Here is a 16259-nt window from a genome sequence, read left to right on the forward strand (position 1 = left end):
TGCAACTTCTCACAAAACACATAAGTGTGTGAGTATGTGCAGCGTAATAACCCCCTCCACAATCTCAATCTGGATCTTCTGTGCCATTTCTTATAACTTTTCTCATATTTCTATGTTTGAGAAACCATTTCTTTTTTTGGGAAATTCATTTTTTCTGATTTTATCGTAAATGCTATCTCGCTACTGCAGCTCTTAAAAGCTGTCCAAGTTCTTCCCATAGAATTCCAATTTCAGTAGAAATTGATAAAGGAATAAGAAAAGTAGACTGTAAAAACGTTTAGGCATTGCAGAAAACTGTTCATAGTCCATTATCAAAAATCATCAATCAATTATGGAAAGCGGGTCAAGTGTTTTCCTGACCAGTAAAAGATTGAAGTTGTATCTCTATAAAAATTTAGACAAATTATTGCTTTGAGATGTAAATGCAAGTTAAGATCATATTTTAGATGATGAATGTAGCAACAGTGATAGTTTATGAAACAAAAATGCAAACACATAACTTACATCAAAAATGCAATTTTTTTTTCAGATAAAACTGCATGATTGACTCAAGTTTGTATTTACTGGAATTCTGTTTGCAATTTTTTTTTTAAATGTGTTAAATTTATAAAATTTCAGTAATGATCTTCTATGAGCAATTTAAAATCAACAATAAATTAGTATGATGAATATTTTCTTGTTCCTAATACATTTGAAATGGTTAAACATATCAGTGAGAATATTCTGATTTTCTGTATAACAAATTTTTTAATAAAACCAAGAAACTTTTTTATATAGAGACTTAACTGTATGTACATAGTTTTATATAAAACTTTTATATGCAATCCTAATTTTACTAGGTTCAGCCCTCTGAAGGCAATTTACCATCTTCTGCAAGTGTGGATCTTCCTCCTGTTCATATTTCAGCTGAGTACATTCAAGATCCAACATCAACCACAACTAACAAACTAGAGTCATTCACTGATGGGGTAGTTTTGTGTCAAGGAAGTTATTTGAGTGCATTAGCTGAAATTGGTTCTTTTGAGCACAGTTTAACAACAGACTTGTTGAACCATCTGGTACTGGTACAGAAAGTGTTCATGAAAGTATGTGTTCTTTGCAGAAACAAAATGAAAAAAAAATTCTTAAAATTCACTTTTAAACTTTCTTACATGTGAAACAAAATAAGCTATATTTTTATCCAAGGTTTGTTCTATACTAGTTTCATAAATTGAAAAAAAGACCCATGTAAACAGTGATAACTTATTCTAAAACAAACCTGTTGATACTCAAAAAATCGTCAATGAATAAGGCAAATACCAAGACATACTAAAAAATTCCTAATGCATTTCGACACACTATGGGTGTCATCTTCAGAGGATAAGAGTATCACACTGACCGAGTTTCCCACTTGTATTGAGTACCAAATCTTCAATCTCAGTTGCTATTCAGAATGAAAAACGATGCATCTGTTCAAGTTAAACGTCGTGGCAAGAATGAAGCGAAGCACCTGCATGTAAGTCTTTTGCAACAACGTGATTGGCTGCTTGTAAAATAGAGCTATTCTCGATTGGTCTATTCAAATTTTCTTTAAATTCCCGCTCGTAATGAATTTAGGCGATGTGATCGGTGGTGTTGATTTACTGCCATTTACTCATTTATTTTGTGGTCGGCTGAAGTTGGTTTTCTGTGGTTCCCAACTTCAAGGCGCAAATGCGAGCCGATCTCCCTGTTAAAAAGTCTCGCCACAGAGAGCAACAGTCCTACAACGATAAATCATTCAATCATAACACTACACTCATAGTTAGAAAAAAACTGGTGGCAGATGGCAGCACTACACATAACAAACATTACGCAGAAACAAACTTTACGTCAGGTTGCACTACACGTACACGCACATTCCTGCATGTACCGATTCGTTGGGGGGTTCCATGGGGGGGTGCATTTGGAGTGTAGCAGTAGTAGGTAGGGCCTCCAAAAATGGCTCGGGGATCCATGATGTTCTTAAGTCAGCCACCTCGTTGGGCAATTCGCCTGTTGTGGCGTTGTATTTGTATTTGTATTTTTGAAGGCCTGGATGTATGTGCCTTCATAGAAGTCTAAATTGGCCGTGGATTTCACTTTGTGAAAACTCTTGCTTCCTTAAATTTGAATCTATGGCACTATCTATTTGATTTTTAACACAGCAAGCATGTTCATTTAATTTAGTTTTTATAGGTCTCTGTGTTTGTCCTATGTAACCAAGCAGACAATCACCACATGGAATATAATAAATGCCCCATTGTTTATTCTGTGGTATAGCATCTTTAGGGGGTTTGAAAGAAAAGTTTTTAGTAGGCACATCTATGGCTGTAAGGTTAAACTTTTTGAGAATCAGCTTGATCTTAGGTGAGACTATTGGATTGTATGGTACAACTACTTTCACTGAGGGGCTTCTCAGTAATATTTTCCAAAGTGGTTTCTCTTACTGGTTTCATGAATTTTCTACTTATTTCATCAACAATCTCAGTGTTGAACCCCCTGTCTTTAGCAATTGCTCTGATGGTTTCAAGTTCACAGTCTAATGTGTTTCAATCTGAGCAAATATTAAATGCTCTTGCGACATAAGTATGACATATGGGATGGCAAGATCTAAAATGAGGTGGTAGTGAAACCAAGAAAGGGGCTTACAGTAGACTGAAAGGTTTTGAAATATGATTTTTTTGTTTCCAAGAAAGGCAGTTCATTATTTGTTTCAAATTCAGCTGTGAATTGAACATGATGGTCTATCTCATTCATAATGAGTAGCAATTGCTCCAAGTCATCTTTGGAACCATCCCAAAGTGCAAAAGTATCATCCACATATCTCCTATAAAATAAAAAGGGCACGACTTTCAATAGCTTCCGTTCAAACTCATCCATATATATATCACAAAATCGGAGGGATGGGATTTCCCATTGCTAGGCCATCTGTCTGGGTGTAAAACCTATCGTCAAAACTGAAAGCTGTTTGTGAGACATGTGAATGTGAGATTGCATATATCCTCTACTTTGGGCTGTGAGAAATTGTGTATTTTAAGACGTCCTTCTAGACATCGAATACTACAGTTATGGGAATATTAGTGGACATTGAGACTATGCCAAAAGATACCATGATAAGATGTTTGGGTTCAACTGTACGTATGATATGAGCTAAGCCTGACGAATTTCTGTGCTGTTATTTCATTTAGTGAGTGACGAGAGAATGGGAACGAGGAATTTAACGAGGTTATATTAAGCTGTACCTATGTTAGAGACTACTGGACAGAGAGATAAAGTGGGTTTGTGCACTTTTGGAAGGCCATAGATCTGTGAGGAAATGGCGTTTGATGGAATAATGCTCTTTATTACATGATCAGAAAGAGACACTTGATTTTACCACCTCTTTCAATTTTCTCGAGTCGGAATCGGATTCATCTTGTGTGATACTATTAAATCGACCATCGGTGCTCACTGCTGGCAAGAGGGCCATAAATTCAAATTTCAGGAAGCAAGAGTTTTTCACAAAGTGAAATCCACGGCCAATTTAGACTTATACGAAGGCACATACATCCGGGCCTTCAAAAATAAATTAGTAAATGACAGTAAATCAACAACAACGATCGCATCGCCATGGCTTAAATTCATTACGAGCAGGAATTTAAAGAAAATTCGAATAGCTCCATTTCGCAAGCAGCCAATCAGGTTCTTGCAAAAGACACGCAGGCACTTTGCTTCATTCTTGCCACGATGTTTAACTTGAACGGACATTTTTTTTTTGTTCCGCCAAGCTACCCAGATTGAGGATTTGGTACTCAATCCTCTGAAGACAACACCCATAGTGTGTCAAAATGCATTAGGAATTTTTTAATATGTCCTAGTATTTGAATTACTTAATTTGAATTACGATTTTTTGAGTATTATTAGGCAAAGTCATCTACTCTTCTGTAAACTTGCTGATGCCAAATTTTAGCCCTTAAGAACATTACTCAGAGAAAAATTACAGTATGCAAAATAAAAGGCACTGAAAATGGATTTCATAATTGGAAGTATGAAAGGGAGAGAAAATCTTGGAAAAGAGCCTGTAGCTAGATATTAAAATAGTATTAGGAAAAGGAAAGCGTGACTCAAAGTGGATTTTACAGTAACTCAAAAGTACCCAAAGAGACTCATGACCAGTTTAACAAAGCCAAAATTATCTCATTGTCATCCAGGAGATGAAAGGCATTACATTAATTCATGATATCGTAACAATGGGTTGCTTTGCACTCTTTTTGAGAGTTTGTGAAATAAACCTCATGAGGAAGGCATAGTGAATTTGTAAAATGACTTTTGAAAATGATGTTGTTAGATAATGTGCTTATAAGTTATGTTAACATAAAACCCATTCAATTAAAAATATATATTTATGAATTTTTAAAATTGGTACAAGGTCTTCATAATGAAAGGGTCACTGGTAGAGGAAAAGAGAATGAAAAACCTGCTTCTCTCTCATTTAATATTTGTTGACAGTAATACTAGTTTTGAAGTATCTCTGGTACTTCAAACTGTACATCATCCAAATTTGTTGCCAAAACCCCTGTACGTTAAAGGAGTTAAACCATATGTTTGGTTCTGTGGAAATAAAATATTTTTTATTTTATTGGGTAATATAAAATTTAGTTAACAAAAAATGAGTGACTTCTGCTTACTTTAAGGCACTACTTTTTGTTGTTTGTTTATCTTTGGAATTCATTCATTCGGTCCTTAAATTCCTCAAATAAGCTTTATTGATGCTCACATCTGAAGGCTGTAAAAGCAATGTAAGTCCACGGAGTATCAACGCCAATGATGTTTTTGATTTTTTTTGCTTTGGCTTTAAGATGATCAGTTGTGTGAGTTTTTAAACATAGCCGTTTGATACCAGGTTCGTCCTTGTCAGAAGACTTTCCTGACACGGGTACAACAAAAATGGTGACATGACCGCAAAAAAAAATTGCTACCTCAGGGATTCCCCCATGGCCCCCACAAGGGGTGGGCTGACGAGGCTACAGCCCTGGGGCCCGGGGGGATTTTAATAATTTTTTTGTTTTTTCACGCTATAAATTCATCATAAAGGGGCCCGTAAAAGCTCCCAGCCTAGGGGCCCTGCTTCAGGATGTGGGGGCCATGGAGTCCCCCATCGAGGGGTTAGTGCACCAACCTCTTGATGAGCATAAAAAACAAGCCTGCCATTCGTAATCAGCAATAAATTGTAGGTCCCAATATGATTAGCCCTCGTGTGCAGAAAATGATAGTAGTGTGACAAAAATGATCAAATGACTTACATTGGTAGAGCAGTTTTTTAATCTGGGGCTAGGTGTTCATTCAGGTATACCGTAAGCTCTATTTTCATTCTGATGTGATGGCATGCATTAAGGCAGCGGTTCCCAACCTTTTTTGACCCACAGTGTCCTTTCCGGTATGTAATTTCTATGGCTTAGCCCTGGACACCTATTTTTTATTTATTCATCAAAGTTTCTGACTTATTATTTAGAAATATTAATAATTATTTTTTAAATTTTTTTTTTTCAAAAATATTAATAATTATTATTTTTTAAATTTTTTTTTTTTTCAAAAATATTAATAATTATTTTTTTTCAAATTTACTGGGTTTTTTATTTTTCTTGTGGGACCGCGGAGCCCCTGGAAGTTCACACAGAGCCCTAAGGGCTCCGCGGAGCACCGGTTGAGAACCGCTGCATTAAGGGACTGAGGGGTATCATTTAGGCTGTTAAACCTGGTCTCCCATCAGAAACGCCTCCATTTTCTAACAAAATGCAAAGGAGTCTTCCCTCCCGGTGCCCTGGTGAAGAACCAAGCATTAGTTAAGTTACATTTCTATCATTTTCTTTTGTGGCATAAAGTTTGAGTTGTTTTCCTCTTTATGGGAAGTTTTGTTTTTGTGTTTTATTTTGATTGCACAAATGAGCAGCTGAGCCCACTTGTTCTTTAAAAAATATATTTAATTTTTACTCTATCACTCTTTGTAGCTGTTACTTGTATTTTATATATATATATATATATATATATATATATATATGCATATTCTTTTTTTTATTTCTTTGTACTCATAGGAAGTAAATGAAGTAGTACAGAAAATGTATGGAGCAGATAAGCCAGTGTCCTTTTGGGGTGAAGAAGAAAAAACTAGTGTATCTCGGCCAAGAAGATTGTTGTTCTCATTACTACTTCGCTTAAAAGTTAGTTTTATGGAGAGAATACATCGTCACTTTATATTGAAAACCTTGTACATGAATTTCCAACTTTACAGGAAGGGCAAAAAAAAGGATTGGATGTCCCATTGAGTAACAAACAAAAGGGGTTAATTTTTTTCTCTATAGAGTGAAGATCGTTGAGATTTTTTCCCTCAAAAACTGTAATAGGTGAGATATGATGTTCTCAATCTAAAACTATCAAAAAGTCATTTTCGAAAAAAAGTTCATGTACTAGGTTTTCATTAATGTTTAAGGTGACAATATGTGATTCATATATAAATCTTATTCCTAACCAGGGCTATCTTTATGGCATCATGGACTCTCGGGCAAAGGGATGTTCTGAGCACCCCTCCCCCCACCTTGTTGGAAGTATGACCTACCAATTTACATACTCAATCTTAAAAATCATAGTCCTACTCCCCCCACTATCATGAAGGCCCTTACAGCATCTGAGACCTACCCCCGGGTCAAGTTCAGGTAGACTCATGCATTTAGACAGTGGCGTCTTTGTGCATGGGCTCATTTGGGCACAGTCCGGGGACCTCCAGTGTGGAAGGGGTCTCATGTAAATGAGATCTGGTTGAAATTTAGGTAGTAAGCATCTAAATTGGCAGGTAAACATTTAGTCAGGTATAGGACGTCAGAAAAATCGCTTTGCCCGAGGAAGGAGACACAATACTTTTGAGATGGTCATGCATTTAGATGGCCTTGCTCATATCTTTTGAGACAATTTTTTTTGTATATGTACATATACTACATATGTTTAGTTCCTTCCAACAAATTACTAGTCATTTAATAAAGTTTACTGCATAATTTCAGTCGGTATTATTTTAGGGTATACAAATTACTGCTACAACTCCTACAAGCAGTGCAGTGAGATTAGAAACCGGAATTGTTGAGCTTCAGCTTTCTAACAGAGTTCAGAATATGTCATCAAGTAATGCATATGCAGGTATGAATATAAATAGCTATACAGGCTGGATCAGAAGTGGTTAAAAAAATATATGTAAAATTGATCAATTTGTATTGATATTGCAGTTTGTCATAAACAGCTTGTCATGGTTGAGAAATATTTTTGTCATTAATGATACTAAGCCTTGAGTGCTATTAATTTCAAAGAAATGAATACACCAATAATGGTATTAATGAAAATTCTTCTACAATCCATGTTCACAAATATATGCAGTATCTGCCTTTTTGTTTTTTCACACTATAAATTCACTATGGAAAGTCCACAAAGAAGTCATTCCTGGGTGCCATCAGATCTCTCCTAAAACCCTGCTGCCAGATGTGGGGGCCATGATGTGGACTGCACATTAAAATGTGGTAGTGGTATGAAAAAAAAATATGCACTATAACTATTTATGTAAAATTTTTGTTGCAATTATTTCATGTTTTAACAGCACAGCATCATCTAAATGTAAAATTTCAAACTCGTTTCATTTTTTAAAATTCTCAACCCTGACAAGCATTTTATTGCAAACATTCTTATACACCGATTGATTTATTTTAATAATTTTTTAAATATGTCAAGAGCTTTTGGTCCACCCGGTTTTTTTTATATATTCACAAGTAACATGTAAAAATAAAATGTGTTAAAGTAACTTTTTAAAATTCATTATTTAAATACTGAAAATTCAGTAACTTATATAATAATTTTTATTTAATTGATAAAATATTTTTTTAGGAAATTACATGAAACTCTTCGGGAAAGCACAGGTGGACATAAACTTGGCATTAGGACAATTAATAAAGGTATTTATCAAATTAGGATTTTTTGATAATACTGTTTCCATAGTCCATACAGAACATTAGCGATAGATTGGGAATGTAGATTGTTTGTGTATGTATGCTCTTCTACTAAAGTATAATGTTACTTTATGATGTAGTCTTGCTGGATGTTTTTAACCCTTTAAGCAGTTTTTAAGATTTCCCTGATCAACATTATAACTGCCACAGTGAAAATCATCAAATCCTCTGCAAAATGCCACCGGTTTTCAAGAAGAATATTTTCTTTTGATCTTGCACAGCTGATAAATGCTTTCCCCTCCCCAAATAATAAAAGAAAAAATGAAGAGAAAAACTATTTTTTTCTATTAGTTATACTGTACACATATTCCTATACTATCCCGAAGGGAAGGAAAAAATGTCTTTTTTTTCCTTCTGTTATTAAACTTTGAATAGAAGCTGACTCCGCCCACTGGCAAGGGGAAAATGTAAAACATGTTTTTAGGCAAAGACTGCCTTACAGAGCTAGCTGGGCTCAGCTTTGTCAGAATTAGAGGGTTCTAAGGAAGCGAGATGATGCAGAGTTGCCGAAATAAAAGGCATCAAGAGAGGCAAGATATCTTGTCATATTGCTGCTGTAAGGTAAAAACCTGTTATGATGAAAAATGAATTTAGCAAATCTATCTTTTTTAGAAAATGAATTCAAGAAAAAGAGTAAATGTATCCATATTTGAGAAAAATAATATTTTTAAACGAGTTTTCGGTTATTGTGCACACCATACAACACACACACACACTGGTAATGATGACATCTATATTGAATTTCTGGTGGATGTAATTTACAGAGGAAAATTGATTTTTTCCTTTTGCATCATGCTCTGTCATCAATTTATTTGTAGATTAGTAAAAGAAGAATGAAATGGCATTTAGTGCCCACAATCTACCTTATAGCCAACATAACACATGGTCTTTTACAAAATGCTTTCAGTTGACTTGTAAACACTTTCTCCAGCATATTTGCCATTCTTAGAATGAATGCTCCAACCTATCTTTTGAGAACGCTTTAAAAATTTCTGCCTTTTTTGAAACTGTCATCTATATAGTGAGTGCAATACACATTAGATGGCTTGTTTTATTAAATATCTACAACAGCATTAGTAACAGGAAGGGGTGTGTGATTATTTTTCTCATCAAATTAATTGTGGGAAATATTCACTGAATTTTAGTTTCTTAAGGTGGTGGAAAAAAGTTTAAGGACAATCAGAAAATTGCTATAAACCTGTGAATATAAATATATGAAAATTTTAGAGCGATAATTACAAGTGAAACTAAACATTTTCCAGTGAAAATAGTTTTGACGAGTGCTGCACTGAACCAAAAAAAATTGTTTAAATTATAGTAAAGGTCAAAACCTGGGCAAAAAAGTATGTGACAATTGAAAATTATGTGCAAAAAAAATTTTTCAATCAAGAAAGACACCTTTTTGCGATATAATCTTTATCATTTGGGATGTCATTGATAGAGATAAACCATAAATATAATTAGTTATGTAACAGTCTTTCAAGCTTGTTTAGAATGACTGCTATAAGACCATGTTTATTTTCGCACTATGTACCATTTCTATACCTTTCATGAGTCAAAATGCAACACATGCTCTACAGCATTAAGAAAAGAACCTCTCAATAACTACTCAAGAGATTCCACCTAAACTGGCTTCAAACCAGCACCTTTTAGATTCTGAAACATGTGCAGGAGCATTGTCCTGTAGGAACAAAAACTGTCTGAAAGTTATGAGAAGTGCATCAGAAAATAGAAATTCTGCTTAAACTGTCTTGATATACCTATATTTCCAAAATATGGCTGTCATTGTGTTGGTCAGTAATATTTAAAACCACCGAGTCCATCTAAATTGCTTCTGATCAAAGAAAACACTCTTGTCCCACTTGGCATCGAAAGATACATATTGTTTGGCCAATTTACATTGTTTTCCTCTGTACTGTTTTCTAAGGGGAGATTGTGTACTTCACTCAGCGCTAAAATACGAAGGGGTTTTTTAAATAACTGGCTGTTGCGAAGATGAATTGTTTTTGGAAAGAGAAAATTCAACTTTCTCTTTCTGGGGAATCAAACCCACGTCCTTTCACTTTCGGATGGTGTCACTCTCCGCTACCATACGAAGATCTTTTTTAACAACTGGCTGTTTGTGAAGATGAATTTTTGTTGTTAAAAAAACCCTTCATACGGTAGCAGATAGTGACGTCATCCTTGCATAAGTCGCCATCTGGTGGCAGCATCAGCAATTGTGAGCTTGACCTGGGTCAGGTCCAGCTGTCCATGTATGGTCCCATTCAGTGCACTCGAGCTCCAAGGAAAGATTGAGAGATTCGTTGCCTTTGTAGTCTAGTGGTCTGGGGCATTCACCGGGAAAGTGAAAGGACGTGGGTTTGATTCCCCGCAAAGGCAGTTGAATTTTCTCTTTCCAAAAAAATTCATCTTCGCAACAGCCAGTTGTTGAAAAAAAAACCTAAGTTATATTTCTTCTGAACTATGCAGAGATTTTTTTTTTTACGTATAAACTGTGTGAATAATAATCTTTTTTGATGAATGGTAAGAGAAAGAATTCTCAGTCCATAATTCTCAGACCCACTTATGAAACTTCAATCAACAGCCTTCGATCTTTTAATTCTTCTTGTAATTTCATGACCAGGCATTGCTTTCTTTCTGATTGCAAGTGTTTCTCCCCTTCAATGTCCAATAAATATCTTGTATTTAGTATCTTCAAGTTTTCCGAAAATAAATTGATTTTGTATCACATGACTGATCAAAACAGTCTCGGCTGTTATGCCAACATGAGAGAAATGTGAATTTCTCTCCCAGTCATCAGAAAACATGTGTGTCCTTATGTTTTTTTTGGGAAGTTTTGGCCTTTACTATAATTTAAACAATTTTTTTCTGCAGCAGTACAGCACTTACCTAAATTATTTTCACTAAAAAATGTTACATTCCACTTTTAATTATTGCCTTGAAATTTCCATAAATTTCCATCCACAACTTTACAAGATATGATTTTTTGGTTGTCAAATTTTTTCACCACCTTATTTCTGATAGTAAAGGAAAGTATTTTAACATGTTCTGAACACATAAAATGCATGACACATGAATTGTTGGTTTCACACAGCTCACTTCATTAGCTCTTAAAATGGTAGTAAAATGTTTTTATATGACATTTGAGTTGGGGTTGTATACATTCATTAAAGTTTTTTTAAAAAAAATTTTAGATACACTGAACCATTCGCATATAAGTCAATAGAACAATTAAGGGAAAACATCCAGCTGTATAAACTTATCTAACTAATGTAATTTGTGAGATAATGAAATAGTTCTCATTTTTTGACTGGCTCTTGTTTTTCTGAACTTCTTCCTTTAGGATATTGATCTTATTCTTAATTGGTCAAGGATGACGATCACTAACCAAGAAAAGTCTAATGTTCTCACTTTTAAATATTTTTAGAAATTATTTAAAACTTCAAACTTTGCTAAAAGGATGTACAGTCAGTCCCCCTTATTCACAGGGGTTATGTTCCGGGGGTGACCGCTAATACAGGAAATCCGAGAATAACTGAAAGCATAGTTTTTTCTTGTATATCTTGTTTATTGAACATCATGAGAAGAGCAAAGTGATGCAGAGGTAGAATTGAATGTAAAAGAGGGTGCAGAGTGATTGTTGGCAATGTTTACTGAAAGAACATTGTGATTTCTGTTTGCCGTTTCTTCTTCATATCATCAAGGCTTCCTCTAACAATTTTTCTACATGTGAATAATGTACCATAGAAGGATCTATGTCATAAAAATAATCTATTGCTGATGTGAACTTGCGAAGCCCTTCTGCTATGTTACTCATGGTGAACTTGTCTTCCACTTCTGTATCTTGAAGTTCTTCATCTGGTACCGCTTCAGTTTCAGGAACAGTCAGCTGCATTAATTCCTCCATGGTCTCTGAATTGCTATTAATTAGCTGTTTCATTTCTTTTACATTCATATCATTGAAACCTTCTCCATCCACCTGTTTTACTAACGTGACAATTCCTTTTATAATCTCTTCAGTTGACTCTATAGAAATGGAAATGGTTGTGTTCTGGAGTGCACATTATGGCCAAAGGTTAATCCAGTCCGAGTTGACTTTTTCCCTCTCAAGAGCTGCCACGGCTCTAGTGATGACAGTAATGGAATTAGCGGTGTTATAATTTTTCCATACCTGCAAGATATTTTCTACATTTGCATCTTTTTCCATACCATGTACAATCACCTACATTGAATAATGTGTATAGTGAGCCTTGAATGCTTGCGTTACCCCGTGATTAAGGGGCTGAATGATAGATATTGTATTAGGAGGCATATAAAGGACTTCCACACCATCAGCTTTGAACTCGTTGACATCTGGGTATCCTGGGGGTGAACTATCTCTGCAGTCCTTAGTAACTACTAGTCCTAATGAACTACCGGTCGGAGGACTGAAGCTAAGGACCGCCTCAACTACTAGTAGTTAAGAGGTATCATGTACTACCAGTCCTTAAGGTCACGTGACGTGAAACAGTAGTTAGAGGGGGAGAAAATTTTTGGTTTCGAGAGTAACAGATCTCTAACCAATCGGGATGCCGTTTGAAGCCTACAACTACTACTAATTATTTAACAATCGTTTTTCCGCAGTGGGTTGTGGCAGCGATTTCATGTTTACAAACAAACATGTTGTAAACAAACTTTTTTTTCCGAAGGACTCGCCATACATTTTTTTGTCACCCATGTTTTGCAATTTTTTTTACTCTAATATCGCTGGCTAGTTTAATTATTTTGTAACTGTATGAGGATGTTGCATTTTTCATCTTGGGACTTTAGAATAAGATTCAGTATATAATAATAGTCAAAGTATTTTTCTTGTCCGAGCTCATGGACCCCACTTTTGGATGCTTGAAGAAGCGAGTATATGGGACCCCAGCTGCATATAAGTGGGTCGCATACTGATGAAATCAAAATTTGAAAAAAAAATTCTTACAACCAAATGTAAGATTTTAAATTAAGGTTACCGGCACTAGTTGAGCCTATGGCCGTAATGTGCCTTTTCGGGGCAGGCGTTCCCTTTTTTTTGGGGGGGGCTCTTCTTGAAAGGGTTATTATGCAAAATAATTTAATTAATAAATAGATTTTTGGGCCCCCTATTCACCTCGGGAGCCGTACTTGAGGCCCCAGCTGAATACTGTTTTTAATATTGAGTGCTCCCTTTTTTTAAAGACCAATTTGTTAAATGATTTTTTATTATCCATTTTTATTCCTTTTAAATTCATTGAAACAACGAATTGCAAATTCTTTCTGGAGCAACTAAAATAATAAATTATTAATAATTTATAATTAAAAGAATTAACTGCCTTGCTGCGTATTGTAGTTCTGTATTTTAAACTATGGGTTTCTCCTCAGTATTAAAAAATGTTATCAGAACATGATTTTCTATGAATGAGCACTTACCTGTTAATGCAAGTGAATACTTCAATATTTAAAATATATATACTTCTATATTAAAGATCTTTCATCAATTTATCCGTTTCATATTTAGCTTCCAACAAATAACTTCACCTTATAACTTTCATTTGATCGTATATTTCATTTCAGTTGATTAGAAGATGAATGATTGAAGTTGATTAATAGAAACATGAATTGAATAACAACTTGCACACATGATTTGTCATACAAAAACATTTTATTTCAAACATATGTTCATAGAGAGTTATCATAATCACAATTTATTTGTTGTACTTTTCTTAGAAATCACACCTTTCAAGAATATAATTTTTTGAGATTCATTAATTTTCATTTGCATCTTCAAATGTTGATTTACCTGAAATTAGAAAGAGGAAGAAAAAAACACCTTTATTATGCTTATCAATCTTATAAATGTACTGTATTGATTTCAAATTATAACAGTCTTTAGTTGCATAAGTAGAGATAATTCGTGCACAATAGCACTTTGTCGACTCGCCACCATTTTATCACAGTAGGATCCAAAATGCATCAACTGTGTTTTACAAGGGAGGCCTGGCATTGCACACAGATGCACTTGTTCATGTCTAGATGTATTTACCTAGGGCTTCACAAATCTTAGGAGCCAACATTGCAAAAAAGAAAATCATACCGACACCTAAAATTTTCTATGCAGATCACAAAATATTTGGAGTTTATGTCTGCATCTTCCAATATGTGAAGATCATCAAGTGCTGAAAAAGTTGAATATAATTTGTTTTTACTTTGGATTATTTCTCCTAAAAATATGCTTGACTGCCAAGAAATTTGGCCGGCACCTAAAATGTTATATTAATTGTTTTAATATTTCCATTCACAAAATTTGCTAATCTGTAAATATGATAATAACATTTTCAAAGAATTAATATTGCTTCTCAGTTAGCAAAGCTTCTAAAGGTTTTTTTAATGTCCTCCCTCTCATTTATATAGCCAAGACAGGTTTTTCAACAGTATACATGTTTTTACTTGCACTGGTCAAATTTTGAGTGGTACAGGTGGCCATTAAGAAATCTATCTTAATTTGCTCAATTCAATTTGAAGAAAAGTCAGTCAAAAAGAGTTGTTCTTTCAATAGTATCTGAAAAAATTATGATTATAAAGAAAATTACTCATAGCAAGATATTTCTCGAGAAAAACCAATATGGTATGGACTAAAAACAATGCCGTCTTCCCCCCCCCCCTTGCTTATTTTGTTTTTGCACATATAAAATGTGTTGCTGAAATTACAATAATTTCAGAGGGAAGTATGTTTCTGTTAAGTTTTATATTGAGAAATATTCAAGTGATTTTACAGTTTACAATTTTTATGAATTTTCTCAACTTAAAATTGAATGTGTATAAAATAGGTTATTTTATTCATCATGCAACATAAATGAGACACTGAAATACATTTCTTAATAAACGTGTGAATTTATGTAATACAGCCTCTCCGAAACGCTATTATGTCTGCGATCTGATATAACGCCAAAATTCTTTGGGTGGGATGGTGGCATTAAATCGGGGGTTCGACTGTATTTGTTCCACTAGGGTTGTTGATACAAATGAAATCAGTGAAAATGATGCGACACAATGTTAAAATTTATGTCATTAAATCATGCATGGAAATATTTTATTTTACATGAAAATAATAATGGAAACTGTTGCTCAAAGTCAAATACAAAGAATTAAAATTACCTTTGTTTGCTCTGGTAGAATTGTTTGGTAACCTTGAAAACCTTCAATAACTTCGTAGCTACCTACAGCCAAGTTCCTGGGAAACAAAATTTTTCAAGAGTTAGAAAAGTCTCACAAATGTATATACAATATATATATATCAGCTGTTTACTAACAACATCGTTAAAAAATAAATGCTTGTTAAAAGTTTAAAGTTTAAATGTTAAAAGTTTCAGTTCCATAACATCTCAAAATGTTATATTTTAAAGTTCTTAAGTATTCGACATGGAAATTTTTTTTCTGTCGTTACCCATACACACAAAATCAAAAACAATTTTTGGCAAAAAATTCAATTTGAACACACACAGCAAGGCCATAACCCAAATACTGAAGTAGTAATATGTTTCAAACACTAATCTGCTTCCTTTCATTATAATATATATACCTCAACACTAAAAACTGTGCCTGAAATTAAAACTTTGTTTTTTAGTCCCATTGTACGAATTTCATTTTTTATATCAACCAAACAATATAATGATTCATCTCAGAGCGAGTTACAGAGTGCAATTTTTAAAGTAGTAGCATATGATTTTTTTCTGAAAATTTAACTTTCACTAAGTATTACAATATTGTTCATTTGAACAGTTCAAAATATCAAATCTATATTTTAATCCTTTACACTAAATTTAGTGCATGAGTTTTACAAAATTTAATATTTAACATTACTGCCAATTTTTACCATGCTTTATTTCAATTTCACCATTACTCATCGCAAAAAAATTAAAATTTTTGTCATTTAGGTGCTACTATTTATTATCAATGAATTGTATTTGTAATTATTTATTTACGCATGTGCTCAATTCATTTAGACATAATTTTTCATTAAAAAAAATTAATGTAGCAAAAAACATAGAATGTAAAATTTCAATTTGATATTATCGTAATTGAAGATTCATCTTTCATTCGCCATGTAAATATTTTCAATACAACCCAAAATATACATGGGCTATTTGATATTTTTCCAGCATTACCAAGTGGGATCCACCGCCCTATTGATTGCGTGACATTATGTCCATTTATATTTTTAAATAATGCATT

The 16259-nt window shown here is 33.9% G+C and overlaps 1 protein-coding gene across 1 annotated transcript in view; it reads left to right on the plus strand.

Moving 5' to 3' along the window:
* tweek (transmembrane protein KIAA1109 homolog tweek) overlaps positions 1-16259 on the plus strand; it is a 236838-nt gene that overhangs the window by 115355 nt on the left and 105224 nt on the right. The window contains exons 29-32 of the mRNA XM_089246286.1: positions 840-1085; positions 6072-6197; positions 7047-7164; positions 7900-7967. Coding sequence (XP_089102412.1) covers positions 840-1085; positions 6072-6197; positions 7047-7164; positions 7900-7967 — 558 coding nt within the window. The remainder of the gene's footprint in view (positions 1-839; positions 1086-6071; positions 6198-7046; positions 7165-7899; positions 7968-16259) is intronic.

This window comes from Pholcus phalangioides, unplaced genomic scaffold (assembly GCF_987345545.1).
Source record: "Pholcus phalangioides strain wild (caught in Gottingen) unplaced genomic scaffold, Ppha-v1.0 ptg000017l_1, whole genome shotgun sequence".
NCBI lineage: Eukaryota > Metazoa > Arthropoda > Arachnida > Araneae > Pholcidae > Pholcus > Pholcus phalangioides.